Genomic DNA, 18,722 nt, shown 5'->3' with positions numbered 1-18,722 from the left:
TTGGTAGGTCTTAGGGATGAGGAGTTACGCTATCAGTATATTTAACTTCTGAGCCAGGCTTAGATTGTAACTCTCAATCTGCATTTGATGCCTAAGAGCATAAGACTGATTCATGTTCAGTAGGGCCTCCAAAGGTAATGACAGACTGAAGAGATAGGACACAGGTAGGCAAAGTAATCTTTCTATCTTTTCCAAGAATAGCATGCACATCGATCTGCTCAAGCAAGATTTAGATTAAAATCCAGTAAGCATTACCTACTGTGTGTCAGTGACATTTATCTCCTTATCTCTTCCCGGGAAACTATTTATTTATATTCATTAAGTTTACAGGCTGATTTATGAAAATAGAATGGAGTATATTCTGCAGGCAAACAAACATTTTATAATTCTTATCCATCATTTGTTCTTTATTAGGAATTTTATAGTTATCATAAAGTCAGGAGAAATAGCAAACACACTTCACTACATGCTAGACCCTATTTCAAACCATTTACACAGATTATCTCATTTGATTATCACAACAATTTATTCCATAGGTACAATTATAATCTGATTTTACAGATGTGGGAATGGATCAAGAGATATTAAGTCATTTGGTCAAGGTCACACAGCTGCTGAGCCATAGATCTCGGATTCAGAGTCAGCACACTGATTTCAAAGCAGGGACTCTTAACATCTAAACTATACTGTCACTGAGCAATAGGTCAGTCACTCACTACCCAGAGTTTTGACTTTGTCTTAAGTTTAGCACAGTACTCCTCAAACTTTAATGCATTTAAAAATTATGATGTAAAAGCATAGACCTCCAAAATCAAGTTTTATAGGTAGTATAAGGGATTTCAAGGGAAATTTTTGCTTAAGTAGATAACTTGAGAGTTTAATCCTTTAGGAGTAATCTCACTGTAATTTACAAAATACCAGACAGCCTGTAAAGCAAAGGCAATGTATGTAGAAGCCAGCCATCCCTAACAAGGTGCTTGGATATGCTAATTACAGGTAACTTAGGAATGCATTTGGGCTCAGACTTTTTTAGGCAACACTAGTCTGCTTACTGTATTGCAGTTAGTATACAAAATTTAAGATATAAGATAAACAGAAATATATTTGTATTATTCATCCATTTGTCCCTTTCTTCTTTCACTTTACTTCTTTCCATTTATTCATTATTCATTCACCACTATGTCAGATTTGTGGACAAAACAAAACCCAAACATGGCCTTATCCATGTGTAGCTTATGCCCTTTAAATGAGTAAGTTGCTTCCACATTTCTCAGCATTTATTTAGCTCATAGAAACATGCCATGTATTAATCAATGGAACTGCATCTTTTGCTTAAAATTACTTAAAAATTTAACATGGATAGAAGTATGTCTTTTTATATTTTAGAACTGATTTTTATATTTTATATTCTATGTATTTAGAACCAGATAAAATTCTGGTACAAGGTGAAGATTATGAGAATCTAGTTTAAATTGATAAATGCACTTGTCATCATGATACTTTCCTTTTATGGCTAGATAATAGAAATAATATGTTTAGCTCTAAAAATTTTCATCTGTTGTCAAGCTGAGGGATCAATTGCAGTTGTCTATATTCTATTTTTATACTCTAACATTTTAAATCTTCTTTAAAAGTATTCATGAATTTTTAAAGTCTAAATGTTCCAAAGATACAAATAGAATTAGACAGTAGTTTGATAACCAATTGTTATTGTGTCCAACTGAAAACTTCTAAATCGTGAGCAACACCAAAATATTACTAAATGAATTCTTTAAAATGTAGGGATTTCAGACCAAGAAGATACAGAAGCTCAAGAGATATCTATCTCATTCTGAAAATAACACACTTATAATTCTCTCAATGCAATAAGGTAATTCCCATCTGAGAAGATCTCATGTGATGGATATAACGATGTTACCAAGTTGCAGAAAGATATTCCAATATATTTTAATTTATTTTAAATTTTAAAATGAATTTGGATTTTGTATATGTAGGAAAATGAATGAATGACTCATGGTTTCCATAGAGATAAAATAAAAATTTCTCAAAATCACCAATAACCCTGTGAACAAATATAATTGTATATTCTTCTCTGCCATATAGTGTACTCGCACTTATAAAAATTAAGGCAGTGTTTTAAATAATTATTTTATCAAAATATACTTTTTTCCCCAAGAAACTTAAATTGTGATATAGGCATTTAACAGCAATTTTAAACACATGCATGATACCAAAAGCTTACTAACTTAATTTGAATGTTCATTTCACTAAAATATTCAATAAAATATGTAATCTGATGGACATTTTTTCCAGAGCTCTCTTCAGAAGGCGAAGGCACAAAGCAAAAGTAGTTTTGTTTATTTCTCTTTAAAAAATGATTTTTTGCATTTAATAAACATGAAAATGTACAGTTCACAGAAGTTTGTTTCATTTTTCTTTTTGCTATGAATTCCCTCAGGATTTATGTAAATTCTTTCCAAATTTAGCAATGAAATGTCTTGGACAGTAAAAATTTGGAAAAGCAATATTAACATTGATAAAAGGAATGAAAATTAAAGCAAACATAGATGTGGAAAACTTGAAGGGGAGCATAAAGAAAAGAATAAATAGGTGGGAAGTAAAATTAGACCAGTAGTAAAATGCAGGTGTTACTTAATTGACATAAACATTAATTTTCTGAATCAAGAAAGAAGTAAAGAAAAATAGCATAGTAATATGAAGCTTCAAATTTAAAGATAACTTCAAACTGAAGTTGATAAAATGTTGGATGGTAGTAACCTTGACATGTGATTATACTATAACTCAGCTCTAAATCACATTGCAAAGGCGAAGATTCATAGAGAATTGGAAAGCCAAATTCTTGAAGCTGCACATTTGAAGTCTCAAGTTCTTTCATTCCACAGAAGAAACATCTATAGTCATTGAGAGGAGTGAATCCAAAGGGCTAGAAAACTACTAAAAAAGAAAAATAACCTGTCAGATGATAATTAAAATTACCCGCAGGCTTAGCATTGTTAGTGTACTACAATCCCAAGCATGCCACAGAGACATCTGGTAAAATACCTCTTTCCTTACATAATCTATTTTTCAATCAGATTACTTGGTAATGTTTTCAATGGAACTATATTTTCAACTCTATATTGAAAATGAATAGATGAATGACATTTTCTTTATTTTTTAAAATGCCTTTAAAGTGGATTTTATGAAATATTTTCTTCAGTAAACCAAAGAGACGGGAAGAAAAAACATCAGACATGGGATATAGATATAATAAGTGAAGAAAATCTAACAAGTATAGAAATGAAGGCAAATTGAAAGTCAAAAACATAAATACTGCAATTTTATCTCCACTTTTTCTCCTGATAGATGTTGACTACAACAATTAACCTGGCACTAACCTCCACTCACTTCCCATTGACTCAGTGGGAGCTCTTCACAAAGCTACAATTATGAGCTGCACATAACACAAAATTGTTAACCTGCTCATATACCATCTTTCTTATTCCCTAAATATTTTATCTCATTTATTAAGTGAAACCTCCACTGACATCAAATATAGATACTCTGAAGAATTATATCATGTACATACATCCCACATGATAATTGTAGATAAATCCCATGTATATGTTTAAAATTTGTCTTACACACATCTTTGTCTTATATGTCCAGTTGTCTGAATCAAAATACCAGTCATTATGTACCAAAACGTTATGATGCTAAAAATCTATGGGGCAATGTTATCCACATAAAGGCCTGAGGTAAGGGGAAGCAATTTTTCCCATGTGATAATATTCTGTCATTTATGTAGTTTCCATGATATTTCCATTTTCTACAGGCTTTGTCTCTCATTCTAAAATTGGGATTAATGGTAATTATAACAGAACTAACATAAATGACTCAGTATATGCACCATCATTTATATCTCCATAGCGATTCTCTCTCCTCATCTAGTTCATTGTTCTCAAAACATTTCAGCTAAATGAATATATCATCATTATTTTGGAACTCATCTAGAAATAAAGAGATCTCTTTAATAATTCCCCAAAGCTTCCTGGAATGAGCCTCTCATCGCTGATGTAGTACCAGTATTTTGTTTGTATCCTATTCAGTCAAAATCTCTCATGTTTTTTTTTTTTTTTTCATTATTTCACTGTCGTTCTTTATTTACAAGTCTGTTAATATTTAAGACATCTTGAGTCTTGCTACCATGTTTTTTCTTGTTTGTGTGTATATGTGTGTATATATATATATATATATATAATTGCGTTTTAGGTTTTGTGGTGCATGTGAAGAACATGCGAGATTGTTGCATAGGTAGATACATGGCAATGTGGTTTGCTGCCTTCTTCCCCATCACTTATATCTGGCATTTCTCCCCATATTATCCTTCCCAATTCCCCACCCCCCACTGTCCCTTCCCTAGTTGTTCGTGTCCTTTGTAGGGACATGGATGAACCTGGAAACCATCATTCTCAGCAAACTGACACAAGAACAGAAAATCAAACACCACATGTTCTCAATCATGGGCGGGTATTTTCATGTTTTTATACCACCTGGGGATCAAATAAGCTACTACAATTGAGGGAATTCACAAAAGAATACAGTTATTTGGGGGTTTATAAAGGGACATTTTAGGAAAAGTCTGGGACGTTAAAAACATGAGTTTTCAGAATTTCACACTTAGTCCACAACATACTTTTCCTTTGTATACCATTAATTTTTCTACAGTCAGACTTATAAACCTTCAAAAAAGTAATAGGATTTTTCATTTCTGCCATAGCAAACACTGAAGAAAATGGTATGGAGAGCCATCCGGCCAGTGAGTCAAGCTATAGTTTGATATGAGGGCCTGTCTCTATGACCTGAGAATGAATCTGTTCTCTTCATATTAAGATAGAATATCATTAGTTGATGTGAATAATTTTGACTTTCTGTAATTATACCTCTTGAAAACTCATAATCATGTTTTAATAATAAATTTTAATGCACTATGGCAAGAAGGATCTCCTATTACCTTCCTTCTCAAAAAGCCTTAGACTGAATGAATTTTAACCTCCTTAAGGTAACTCTCAGAGCTCCCTATGGTATCTGTCATTTCCCTTTCTTACCAGCTTCTTTCTACTTTTCACAGGTTGCCACTTTTGTTTATGCCTCCCATGTTCCAGACAAGTAGACTGTTTCAATAATAAAACACATACCATTGTTTCCTTACCCTGTCCATTTAGACATTCTGTTTAGTTCAACTGAAATGTTTTTCAATCCTTCCTCCACCTAAAAACTCTTCTGTTTTAAAAGATCCAGCATAAATGCCACCATGTTCATGAAGATTTCCATGTTCCATGTAATCCTTTGTTCATGTCTTATATATGGTGGTGCTTTCCATGTCATATCCTGTTTTGCAGAGAATTGTGATAACTGTAAGTTCCTGTAGGGCAGGGGTCACATTTTATTTATTTTTTTCTTGTAAGTCTCCATAGAACATAGTAGATAAAACATTTTGTACAAAGTAAGCAGTTAATAACTGTCATTGAACTAATTTTCCATTGTAAAATGTATTTTAAGTGAAGATTATTTGCTAGGCAGTGTGGTTCTTTTACTTACATTTATTTATTTATTGAGACAGGAACCTGCTCTATTGTCCAGGCTGGAGTACAGTGGTGTGATCATAACCCACTGCAGTCTTGACCTCCTGGGTTTAAGCGATCCTCTTGCCTCAGGCCCCCACCAAAAGTGGCTGGAACTACAGGCTGCACCATCATGCCAAGCTAATTTTTGTATTTTTTTGTAGAGACGGGGTTTTGCCATGTTTTCCAGGTCGGTCTTGAACTCCTAAGCTCAAATTATCTATCTGCCTCAGCCACCCCAAGTGCTGGTATCACAAGCGTGAGCCAGTGTACTGGCCTTCTAATTCTTTTATACACAAATATTTATTGGGCATCAGTTAAATACCAAGCAATGAATATGCAGTGGCAAACAAAACATTCTCTCTCTACTTGTGGAATTTACAATCTAGTGTAATAGCACAGTGTAATATAAAGGGCACTGGACTGGTTGAAACTTGGCTTCCAGTCTGAGTCCTGTTCCTCACCAGCTAGGAATAGTGGGGCAGTTGATACAATCTCTCTGGGTCTTATTTTCCACTGTTGGTTAAATTTGATACTCATTACCATACATTATGCTCAAATATGTTTTCATATTTTATCTCGACTCTGGAGCAACACGTTCAGAAGATGTAACTTGTTCAATGGTATATAGGTCAATCAGGGCTGTCTTTTTTCTTTGAGTTGTTTTCCCTCTGTGTGCATCAAAGACAGAACTAGCATTTTTGGGTGCATAGTAAGTAACATCAAATAGAAATAAAGAAGTAAAAATCAGCTTCAAATATTTCAGTAGGCCTAGCATCATATACTAAACATTAATCATAAAAATATATAGGATTAGCCATGTATTGTTTTAGAAAAATGATGGCCATATTGAAAAATCCTGGCCATGAAGTTTCCCAGAGTCATGAGGGTTTCCTCCATCCATGTTTATTCAGTCAGGCAGTTATGATGGGAAACATCATCTGCTCCAAATCAGTTCAGTGCTCTACAGAGAAATTGAGGCCATTAAGCCAGAGCCAAACTATAGAGTGTTATAATACTTTGAGGAATATTAAAAGAAGTAATTCACAAAGCTACTTGTAGAGTCCATATTTTGGCATTTAAGAGAATTGGGAGTAGAAGAATCTATATGGCCAAGGCATTATCAATCAACTCAGGTGAAGCAGATCCTTCAAAAACTAATTAAACCTGGGCCTCGATCTCCTTTTATTAACTCTATGCTTTATATATATATATAGAAGAAATCTCTATGCAGTATTTATTTTAATACTCTCTACTCTTCTCAGATGTACTTTGGTCTCAGTACAAGGCCTTGCTTCTTATGTCACTAAATCCAGGGTCTTTGTTCAGGTTGGCTCTTATTCTCCCAGCAGTGCTTGTGACCCATTGACCATTTCGTTTGTATTCCCTTGCTGTGTATGCTATCAGTCTCTCTTAATTTTTCTTCCACCTCTTGTGATTCCCTTCTTGGATCCTTTTCCTCTATATGAACTTTAAGTGTAGAATTTCCTCTCACGACACCCTTCATTCAGTGGTCTTTGTGTAATTTCAATTATAATTCAAATGGTTTCCAAGTTTATACCTCTAGTTCAGGACTTTCCTTAGCTACAAACTCATAGTTCATCAATTATGACATAACCATTTTGATATCTCAAAGCTGTCAAACTTTGGTGTCAAGCTTCATAAGTTAAAAACTAATTTTATTTCCCAATATTTCCTTTAATATTTCCTACCACTATTTATCCATTCATTCATGTCAGAAGTCTAGGAGGCATTTTAAAAATATTATCTCCTTTACCACTTGCATAAAATCTTACCGAAGGCCATGGGTGTTAGCCATGAAGTCCTGGGATCCATCCACTTCATTAAATTTCTATTCCATCTTTATAGTCCAAGCCACCTTACTTTCTTACCTGTATTGCTGAATAGCCTCTTAAATGGTCTCTTCTAATTAATACCTGCTCCCTGCACCCTGATCACTCTTCACATGCATTCAGATAATTAAAGAAAATACAAATCTCTTTATTTCACTTATTCTGTTGTTTAAGACTACTCCCATAATTTCCCATTTCTCTTGAGATGAAATCCAAAATCCTTCATGTGGCTTTCAAGACCTATTATTTTTACTTGAGCTTGGCAGATCCTCTGGTTCTGTTTCCTTAAGCAACACTCACTTTTCTTTCTGCTTTTTTAAAGGGCCAAGTGCTTTCATGCCTAAGGTAGCCCATAGGGTACTTGATCTTGGAAGGCTCTTTACAATCCTCATCTTTCCTTGGTTAACATCTAATATTCATTCCTCACGTTATATCATAAATGTTACCACTTTGGAGATATTTTTTCTGAATCCTCAGAGTGGTTTATGTACCAGTTATAGGCTTTCTCATTGTATTATATACTTTCCTCAATCACATTTACACCTGTTTTAATCAAGAAATAATTCCCACAAATACCAATAATTCCAGTTGGGTATTGGTGGTTTTAAAAACTGCTTAATATTTAGTGCTTAGCACAGTGTGTGGCACTTAGTATCATCCAGACATGAAACTGTAGAATAAATGAAGAATCTCTCTCTCTCTCTCTCTCTCTCTCTCTCTCTCTCTCTCTCTCTCCTGAAGCAAATGGCTTTCATAACCACTCCAGAATTTTTTCCTAAGCTTTAAAAAAGCACCAGTAAGATTTCTGGAGTGTTTAGAAGATGGTGCAGAAAGGAAAGAGTGTTGGAGGAAAGGAAAGAAAGAGCGCATGATGTTGGTCACTGTCCACCATTATTTGCTAAATATTCACACTCACCCATTCTGCCCCTGAGAGGCCTCCACTTGTTTTCTCCAAAGACAATAAAAGTAAGAATTGTAGCTACTATTAGCTTATGTAAGGCATAATGTTTTCAGTTTTGTTGTTGTTCTACATCCATCTTTTTTATATTTTCTCTTTATTACATAATTATTTGTGATGATGTATGCCAGCAACTTATTTGCAGAGTTCACTACTGACTTCAGTATAGAAGTTCAAGAATGAATACTTATGCATGCGCATACATATACACACACACCCCTAAAGGAGAAAACAAAAAGAAATTAAAATTAAAATACCACAAGTCTTTAGAGACAGAAAATGTTCATGATGGTTCCCTTATAACTACAAATTTGACACTGATTTCAGTTGCAATATAGAAGATTTTCATTATCGTTCCTATATAGCTGCAGATTCAACACTAATTGTAGTTGTAATAAAGATAAGGCCAGTAGAGAGCACTACATGCACTAGCTTTTAAAGCAGTCTTTGCATTACTACTCATAAAATTTAATGAAAGAATAGCATTTATTGTTTTAAGTTGTACTTAGCTTTTTATTCAGTTAATGATTCAACATATCATTTTATTTGAAAATGAAAGTACTTAAACATCTCTCTGTGTTTTCATTGTGTTCCTATATTATTTCATTTAGTGGAAATAAATTGTTCAATAAAACAATTGTGGCTCTACTGTACAGCATGACTTTAGTTGGCAATCTATATATTCTTGACATGTGTTAAGAGAGTGGATATAAAGTTTTCTCACCACTATAATGATGATATTGTAGTTAATACATAGGTTAATTAGCTAGACATAGTCATTCCATGATACACATACCTTTAAAAACCAGTTGCAGGTATTATAATCTGGAAGCACAAAATTGAAAATGGCCACATTATTGCTGGATTATACAAAATGACAAGGCCATAACTGAGTGGAATTCATGCTTAAAAAGGTGCTCTAAAGAAGACTGATTTTCATTCATAGCCCTGTTTGAGATAGCAAAATCCTAGAAAACAACCTGAAAGTACACCTATGAGAGACTACTCTGAGGAAATTTTATGAAGTAAAGAATTATATAAATCTACATATATTGATATGAAAATATCACTAAAATAAAATAAAGATGCAAAGTATGTTGTATAGTAGAATTCTATCTACTTAGAATTTTTAAAATGCACATATAACATACAGTATGTATATTTCATATAATATATATACATGGTATTAAATATACCAAAAAAAATCCTTCTTAACATTGATGACTTGTGATTGAATGGGTTTCTGCAATACCTTTTGAATTGTTTGACATGTGCATTGTCTTATGCTTAAAATTCCAAAATGAAAACTCTTGTTAAAAAAGAATATATAAGATATATAAAAGAGTTAATATAATAGTTTGTTTGGTTATCTCACCTCAATAAAGATGGCAGAGATTTTCTTGCTGTCTCCACTTTTTGGGGATTTTTTTGATTTGGGGTCTAGATAAAAATTTTTATTCAGATTGGTTTACTGCAATTAATCTATGCAATATTCTGGGTGACAGGAGCCTTGAGATACTAATTTAGAATTAAAACCATCTTCAATTGTCTCGTTTTCCCCCATTCTGGTTAAATCCTTAAAAGACTACAATAAACTCACAGTTGGATTTATTATGTGAGTAAATGCTTTAAGCAAGAAGTAAAATTAAGAAATCTTTGAAAGAGGAAGCTTCTCAGAGATACTGCATTTCAGAAAATGGATCTTCCTTGTGTAATGGCACAGACTAGAGGAATGGCATAAGGAGATTGCAGGGTCAGCGAGGCCCACCTAAGGGGCAAAAGTGTTAAGAGTCCCTCCAGGACCAGAAAGACAAGGAAACCACAGAAGCTGAGAGTAAGGAACTCAGTTTTAGAGAGCGTAATTTGATCCCCCTAATTAGTTTTGAGAAAAGGGCACTTTGTGTTTTAGGCTGGGCCCAGAAAGATTATATTTAAATATAAACTAACTAAAAATTACATTAATTTTTGCTTCCAATTAGAGCATTGGAGGATAAACACTAGAGAGAGTTTGGAATCCTCTACTGAATGTGCTGTCCATGCTAATGGTGCATTTAGTTCTTAAACTTGCTAATCACTGACATGTATGTTTTCCAGCACACTTAAAGTAAATTCTGCTACTAGCCTCAATTACTGTACAGTGTAAGAATGTGAAAAATTTGAAGATGGCCTGTTCATCTGTTTCTTCCCAATATCCTGAATTAATTCCATACTACCAAAATTAGAGATAAATTGTGCTGATGGAAGGAATAAGTTAAGCTATATTTAAAGGAATAGAAGTCAGATATTGAGGTGCTCATCAAGAGAAAGCCATTTTAACCATGTTTTAAATAAAGCTAAAGTCCCAAACAAACAAGCCCTAGCTATCATTAATGTCCTTTCCAAGTATCAGGTGACAGTGTTGTCCTTTCACTATGTTAAGATTCCTCAGCCACATTGAGACTTTATTATAATCATCATGCCCTTCCCTTTCTTTAGTTTTCAGTGAAATTCCTTAGAAGTTCCTGGTCTACTTAGCAATCCTCTGATTCAAAGTTGCAAAGAGTAGCTCTCTCTGCTCAAAGGTAAAACGTTCTCCTACCTACATGAAAGAAAGTAAATATTTCCAAGTTTCTTCTGGAAGGCAACATAAATTGCCTGCAGAAAGTCATCACAATCTAGACTTGCCTTTTTTATTTCTGTATGCCTTTAACACATACAAATTTATAGTACCATTTATTCTTGATATATCATTTTGCAGTTAATGTTATGCTTTTATTTTCTAATTATTTTGTAAACTCCCTAGAAATATGAGTGTCTCCTTCTTCTAACTCCATTCCACATCCTGTGTCTTAGTCAGTACATACACATCAAGTGCAGTGCAGATTTGTCATTTTGAAAAAATGTTCTACTAAATACAATGTGACTTTTTCCCTGACCACTCTAAAGTAGCCTCTTTCCCTGTTGTATATTTCATCACAACATCCTACTTTATTTTCATCATGTGCTTTGTGGTATCCTGGTAAATGTTTAGCAACCGGCTTTCTAGAGGAAGAAAAAAAATTGGTATACAGTACCACTCTCAATGGTTTAAAAACTGCCACCATGGTCAATCAGAAGATGTCAGTGTGATATAACTGAAAGTGATGATGTTAAGACAAAATGCACATTATTGGTCTCACATACAGTGTGAATAGGCTTCAACACATCAATGTTCATGGTGCTGACCAATGTCAAAGATATCTGATTGGTTGGCTAATTTGTGTTTTATCTGTTTTTTTTTTTCATCAAAACTAAGTTCCAGGTACAGAATAGTGCCTAGTATATAGCAGGTGCTTAATCTGTTGGACAAAATCATAGCTTTTTACTCAATGTTGAATGTATTTTAAATTTTAGATGACGATGGTAATAAAGATGTTTTTTAAATTGTTAAAGTTTATGAGTTCTAATAGTTTGGAAACATCTCCTGAGCAAATATGAGAAGAGATAGTTTCACTTTTAAAAATGCATTTGTGTAGTATTTCATATATTTCTAGATATTCCTAACAGATGTAAATATAAGTTTGAGATGCATAAAGAAAAAGAAAAAGCTAAGCTTTGAATTTAAATTTCATTATTAAAAGATCAGTCATTACTTCCAACTGTGAAAACGGAAAATGTTATTTTTTTGGAGAAAATTAAAAATAATTAGAATTTATTTTAATATTTTAATTTCATCCTAAGTTTTCTAACATCCAACTCCAAATTAGAAAACTCTTTATTCTGATGCTAGTAATTTTTAATGCAGACGCTATGATGCAAATATTTTTCTTAGCATAGATTGTATTTGTACATTTCATTGTATGATCAGCACAAAGAAATTAATGAAAGTTTCATTGTATTTCTGTTCATTAATTATATTATCTTCCACCACTGAAATATCAATAGCTCTCTTTAGGCTTGTTTTCATATTATACTCCAAAACGAACTGCTGATTTTACCCAAATACACACTGTGCCTGCTCTCTCATCCCTGGCTTATCTCTCCTGCTCCCTATAAGGCCCTTCTCCCCATCCCTGCCTTTCATAATTCTGACATTATTCGAGGTCTAGTTTAGTCATCAATTTATTCTTTCTTTGCACAATATTTAGTCACTAATTTCTCTCTTTCTTGTTTGTTTCTTCATTGACTTTCTCTTCCTTGTAGAATATAAGCCAAGAGAGAACAGAAACTTTTTCTTGTTTTCTGCAATACCCCAATGCCTAGTATAATGCCTGGCATATAGTCAGCATATTAAGTGTTTGTTGAATGAACAGACAAATAAGTAGTTATAAAAACACATACGAAGATAAATAAATATAGTAAGACAGTCTATGATGGTTTTAAAAATAAATATTTAAATTTCAAAGTATTGGTTTGCACTTCATCTTATTCTAGTGCTATTTTGACAAAGCTGTGTGAATTAAGAAAGATAACATGTTATCTTGAATCAGTCAAAAACAATTTCTAACACCCAGGCTGAAAGAACTCCAGTTTGAAGGTGCTATTTTCTCATGTGAAACTGTGCTCATTATACTTCATTTAAAATCTAACTAAACACATTTTCTTGATATGTTCATGCTCTATGCAAACCTTCTCTTGATTTTGTCATATAATTTTAAAAGATTCAATTAAGAGAAACAGACCTTAACATAGCTTTGAGTGATTTTATTAATCTGCTATTAGCGAAATCACTCAAAGCTCTGTTAAGGTCTGTTTGAACACTAACCTATATGTATATAGAATGGAACCAGAATCATATTTATTTTGTCCTTTGATCTAACTTTCCTTCATCCATTCCTCCCTTTGAGTATGTCTCAAGCCAACAGACATATAAAAGAGAAAAGGTGTGTGTGTGTGTGTGTGTGTGTGTATATCACATATATATAATATACATATATATCAGATATATATGTATTAAATATATAAATATATATTTCACATATATCAAATACATTTAATATGTAGGTAAATATATACATTTGTATCTCTTAAAAGATATGTGTCTTGATATATAAATATATATATTTATGTATCTCTTAAAAGATTTTATATACATATATATACAGACTTATCTGGAATTCTGAAATAAAATCACTAAATCTTTAATAACATGGAGAGTGTCATGAGGCTGTGCATGGTGGCTCACGCCTGTAATCCAGCACTTTGGGAGGCTGAGGTGGTTGGATCACTTGAGATCAAAAGTTTGAGGCCAGCCTGACCAATATGATGAAACCCCGCCTCCACAAAAAACACAAAAATTATCCAGGAGTGCCGAAGGGTGCCTGTAGTCCCAGCTACTCAGGAGGCTGAGACAGAGGAATTGCTTGAACCCAGCGGGCAGAGGTTGCAGTGAGCCAAGATCATACCACTGCACTACAGCCTAGGTGACAGAGTGAGACTCCATCTCAAAAACAAAAAACAAAACAAAAAAACAGGCTGTGATGTTTCTTACTGGAAAGCACAGGGGATCATGAAGCCAGGTGCTGCTATTCTTAAGCAAGTTGCAGTTGTGTAACCTCTGTGAGCTTCAGTTTACTTATCTCCAAAATGGCATAAAAAATACCTACTTTTCTGGGCTGGAAAGAAAGGAAAGAGAGACCAATCTAGCACCAAGTCTGGCACATAAAAAGTGCTCAATACGTATTTATTGAATTAGTTAACTCCATGAAAATATAGTTACCACTGAACTCAATTTCTACCTATCTTTTTATGAAAGAGTAGTGATTTTGTAACCAAATAGCTAAAATTAAAGTATAATTACAAACGTTTTAACAATTCTCAGGTTAATACACAGCAAAGCAACTGCCATGTAACTAGGTCAAGTATAATTGACCTTGATGAAACACTGGTTAGCACAGGAGTGACCAGGGAATTATTCATGAGACTTAAGCATAAGCATAGGTAGATACCTACGCAAAAGAAGAGGTTAAGAAAACCTTCTTATTGCATCCCTGCATGTCTCAAAAAGAAATTCACAAATATTATAGAAGAGATATTATTTATTCATAAAAACAAATTCTAATGGACAATGAATTATTATTAATTTTCTATACCTGTGTAGATATAAGCTAAAGACAATGAACTTTCCGCTACTAAAAATAATAGGAGATGAATATATGGTGATTTATGCTTCCTCTTAATTTTTCTTTTAATCTTCATTTAAAAATAAAACAACAACCCTACAGGCTCAGCACAGATAAAGAATGATAGAGCAAACTTTCAAATAGAAAGCTCAAGGTGTTAAGTCAAGAAATATGCTATGAAATGTTTGGTCCTGAGGATACATCAGGTAACAAAACGACAAAAAACTTGACCTTCACTGACAACACAATCAGGGATTTATGTTGAAATAGGTACAATTTATGACTTTTGGGTTGATTAATTAAGCTGCTTAAATACATATTCTCTAATAAAGGATGTTATAAAATAGCTACATTAGAAGTTAAGGGATTTGTATGTTCTTTTATCCTCAGTTACTGAATGAGGTTTAATAATTTTGTGCAAAAGCTTAGAACACCCTCTGGTATCACTGAGCTCAACTCAACTTCTTTCTGTTGCTTAACTCAGGTCATGTGAATAATGGTTACAAACCAGAGTTGTTTCTTCATCCTCTGGCCTCCAAGGGCACTTCCTTTCCATAGTGTTTAGAGTATTTATTGCACGGAAGTTTATGGTTTGCTGTCTCCCAAGAAAGACTGGGCAGAGAGGGGCCATCTCATTAATCTTTGCATGGTTAGCACCTAGCACAGAGCTTACCACATGGTTCCATGAGATATATGCTTGTATAAATAAATTTGAATATTCTTTACCATTTTCAAAGCACAACTTGTATGAGTCTATCAGACCCTCACAAAGCTCAGTGACATTGCAAGATAGAATTAGTTTCCTCATAAGACAGAATCTCTATGACATTGAATGATATTGTTTCCATTGTATGACAGAGGAAAAAGGTTCAGTGAGAGATTGTGTGACTTCCAAAGAGCATGTAACTAAGACTCACATGTCAAGATCAGCGTTCTTTCTAAAATACTAAGTAGAAAGTAGCATATCAAACTACTATTTTAGGTTTGTTTTTAGGGTGTATTAAGTCTATATATGGCAACCATCTTTGACTTTCCCAATCATTGGTGAAATGTTGCTCCTTAAAATTCAATTGTAGACTATAAAATGAAAAAGACCTTCAGAAATCATATCTGTAATCAGAAGAAAATGGCATCAATTATATGCAAATATTTTGCTATAAAACGGTAGCTGCCTTTTAGAATTTATTGCTAGCCCTAACAATTCAACTCCGCCACAGGGAACAAGATGGAGGCAGCTTTGTGTTTTCCAATCCTGCACTCACAGTCACCCCTATTCAGCTTATAGAAGGTTTCTTTATGTTTGTTGATTTCATAATCGGGAAATGAATTCCTAATGACAAGATAGTGAAAGTAGTCTGTTTCTTGGGGTGAAGGGGTCACAACCAGTATTTGAAGGCACTAGTAATTGAATCCTGATCAACTGACTCTAAAGTCAGGCTTTTAATAACATCATCTCCCACTGCATTACAGGCTACAGGAAATCAGAGACTAAATTGAACTCCTAAATCAAGGCGTGGCACAAGGTAATGTAACTCTTCTATCTCAATTCCTGGTATATATGTTAAGTAATAAGTGGCATCTCTGAACCACTGGTTAGAAAACAACATGAAAAGTGATAGGTACATATTTTTCAAACGTAGTGATATGAAACCAAAATCAGTTTGGTCATTAAGAGCAAAGTTTTGTTGTTGGGTGGAGGGAGGGAGGAGAGCAGGGCATGTTTATGAGGTGTGGTATGTAAAAAAATTCGGAGAAAATCTGAACATCCTACTTATTTTTGGGTTACATTTACTGAACTGGTAAAGTATTAACAGTGGCTTGAAAAAAAAAAAGAAAATGTAGTGAGAGAAACTTACCTACATTTTTTTTTATTTTGAAACACTTTTAAGAGGTTTGCCTTTTTTGATTTTATTCACCAGGAATATACTCAGGTCCTAAATGAACATCTATGGATGGAACGCTCGCCTTAAGTCAGTTATCTTTATATACAGTTATAAGTCAACGTTCAAAAAAAACTTCAACAGAAATTAACTGCAAGTGTAATTACATCCCAAACATTTCTGACAGTAGAAGCATTTTCTCTCTAAAGGGGATGGGATTATTGTATTGACGATTTCTCTTAATCTGAGAAAACTCATCTCCTACTCCCTCCCCCATATCCCCTTTCCATCCTCTCTCTTCCCCGACACACAGAAGCGCGCGCGCGCGCGCGCACACACACACACACACACACACACACACACGTATATTCTGACCATTTTATTAGAGGGGAAAGTTGAAAGAGAGCAGCCCGCCAGCTACACCCACCCAGCGCTCCTGGGGGTGGAATAGCAAAGTTCTAGGGCAGAGCCTTCTCTCCGGAGCCCGGCGACGCAGTCGCTCTCGGATACCTGCTCAGCTCCGCGCCGCAATTGAACTGCCACCGCGGAACAGTTGCGTCTCCATCTGGCTACCAACCCACCCAAGCTTTCTTCTCCACCACCACCACCACCCTCCTTCCCCCTCCTCCCCCTCCTTTCCGTCTTCCCTCTCCACCCCCGCCCCCAATCCATCTCCTCCTTTTTTTCTCACTACAAGCGGTTGCTGATGCTGAAGCCGAGCGTCACTTCGGCTCCCACGGCAGACATGGCGACATTGACAGTGGTCCAGCCGCTCACCCTGGACAGAGGTAAGGACGCGGTTCGCCCGCCAGGCCACCATGTCCTCTCTCCCCTCCGCCGCCCACCCGCCGACCCCCCCAGGCCAATTCCCACCGGGACGCGGGACGCGCTCGGGCCACGGGAGAAGGGGAGCCAGGGCGAGCCTGGAAGGCGTTTGCGCCGGGAGCAGGACACTTTCTTCCCCTTTTCTCCCCGCCACGTCCCCGCCGCCCCTTCACACTGGACTCGCCCCGCCGAGGGGACGCCTCCTGCGGGCTCTGGGGTCCCCGCAGCCACTCCCAGCCCCTCGCCGGGTCGCCTCCGGGCCCCTGGCTTTGTTGGACCGGCCGCGCGGGGACTGCTAGGCGCCCGGGGCTCGGGGTTGGAGAGAGGCACGGAGCAAGCTCGCCGGCCGGAGCGAGCCCAGAGGAGACCGGCTAGTGAGCCGCTTGCCAGCCTGCGCGGCGCAGGGGCCCGGAAGGAAGGAAGTTTGTCCTGGCGCCGGAGGGCGAGGGTCGGTTCTCCTGCGGGAGTCCGGGAGGCCTCTCGGGGGGCTGGCAGGGCGCACCCCGGGGCGGCCGGACGCAAGGCGGCGGAGCCGCCTCAGGCGGGGAGCTGCCCTCCGCCCTAAGGGCAACGCAGAGCGCGGGGAGCCGAGCCCTGGCAGTTGAGCCTCAGCAGCCGAGCCCGGCTCTCCCGGGCTTCGCGTTCGAAAGCGGCGAGGGTCGCGCCTGTTCCGGCCGCCGGCAGCTCCCGGTCTGTGGCAACTCTCAGCTTCTCCCGCGCCAGCCTCTCTCGTCCTTTCCCAGCTCCGCGTCACCGCGGCGCCCGGGCTACTGCGGAAGGCGCGGGGGCACAGCGCTCGTCGGGTTAAATTTCAACTTCTGACCTGCGACCCAGTACGTCCCACTCTCTGACTTCAATGGGGAAAGTGTTGGTTTCGTCCCCAGGACCCACCCCCCGCCACAAGCTCAGGGATGGAGTCCTCTGCTGTGATCCGGGCCTCGCTGGTGCACCCGTGCGGGGTTATACCTGTCTCTGAGTGTGTGGGTTTCCTTCCCGGCTTCCAACGTCCAGTGATGAAGGCGCTGGAGTCCCAGGGCTTTACAGAGGACACCCGCTAGTCCCTCTCCGTAGCCGCCGGATTTAGGACCCTGGGCGGCCATTTGGAAATGGTGTGGTCAGACGAAAATGATTTAGTCCGATGTACCTCCAAAAATTTTCTTTCTAGAGGATTAAACTGAACGGTGGGGCAAGGCAAAAGAGCATCCTGCTGGGAGTACAGTGACAAAGCCAGTGAACTCAGTTTGAGGTTTTTAATTTGGAGAGGCTGTGGGTGACTTTAACGCAATCTGTTGGCGCCAGAACAGATGCTATGTGGTGCCCATAGCAACCTTTCTTAGAGTAAGAGTTGAAAAATAAAATGTAATTGATTTTGTATTAGAAAATGTTGATTTGCAAGCTGGCAAAATTAATAACAGTAGTTAAAGGCCTCAGAAACCCGTTGTATAATCCATGATTTTACCCACAATATCATCATCTGCACTAAGCAGGATAAATCCATTGCC

The 18,722-nt window shown here is 36.7% G+C and overlaps 1 protein-coding gene and 1 long non-coding RNA gene across 4 annotated transcripts in view; one reads left to right on the top strand and one right to left on the bottom strand.

The window, feature by feature from the left end:
- Positions 1-378: 378 nt before the first annotated feature.
- On the bottom strand, positions 379-18,252 carry LOC118144275 (uncharacterized). Its single transcript, XR_004728912.3, has 4 exons — positions 18,187-18,252; positions 8,394-8,654; positions 5,213-5,391; positions 379-2,955 (listed from the first exon to the last, which is right to left on the bottom strand). It is a non-coding gene; the product is annotated as an uncharacterized LOC118144275 (long non-coding RNA).
- The window catches only part of LIN7A (lin-7 cell polarity scaffold A), a 156,585-nt gene continuing 154,562 nt past the window's right edge, over positions 16,700-18,722 (top strand). Inside the window, exons 1-2 of one of the 3 annotated variants that reach the window (XM_078338067.1) lie at positions 16,861-16,947; positions 17,093-17,183. In XM_078338067.1, the coding sequence (XP_078194193.1) occupies positions 17,102-17,183 (82 nt within the window). In that variant the 5' untranslated portion in view covers positions 16,861-16,947; positions 17,093-17,101. Of the gene's footprint in view, positions 17,184-18,722 lie in introns of all 3 variants that reach the window. The other 2 variants (XM_078338068.1, XM_035257130.3) reach the window with 2 other exon arrangements.

This window comes from Callithrix jacchus, chromosome 9 (assembly GCF_049354715.1).
Source record: "Callithrix jacchus isolate 240 chromosome 9, calJac240_pri, whole genome shotgun sequence".
Classification (NCBI taxonomy): domain Eukaryota; kingdom Metazoa; phylum Chordata; class Mammalia; order Primates; family Cebidae; genus Callithrix; species Callithrix jacchus.
This window is presented reverse-complemented; position numbering and strand designations above follow the sequence as displayed.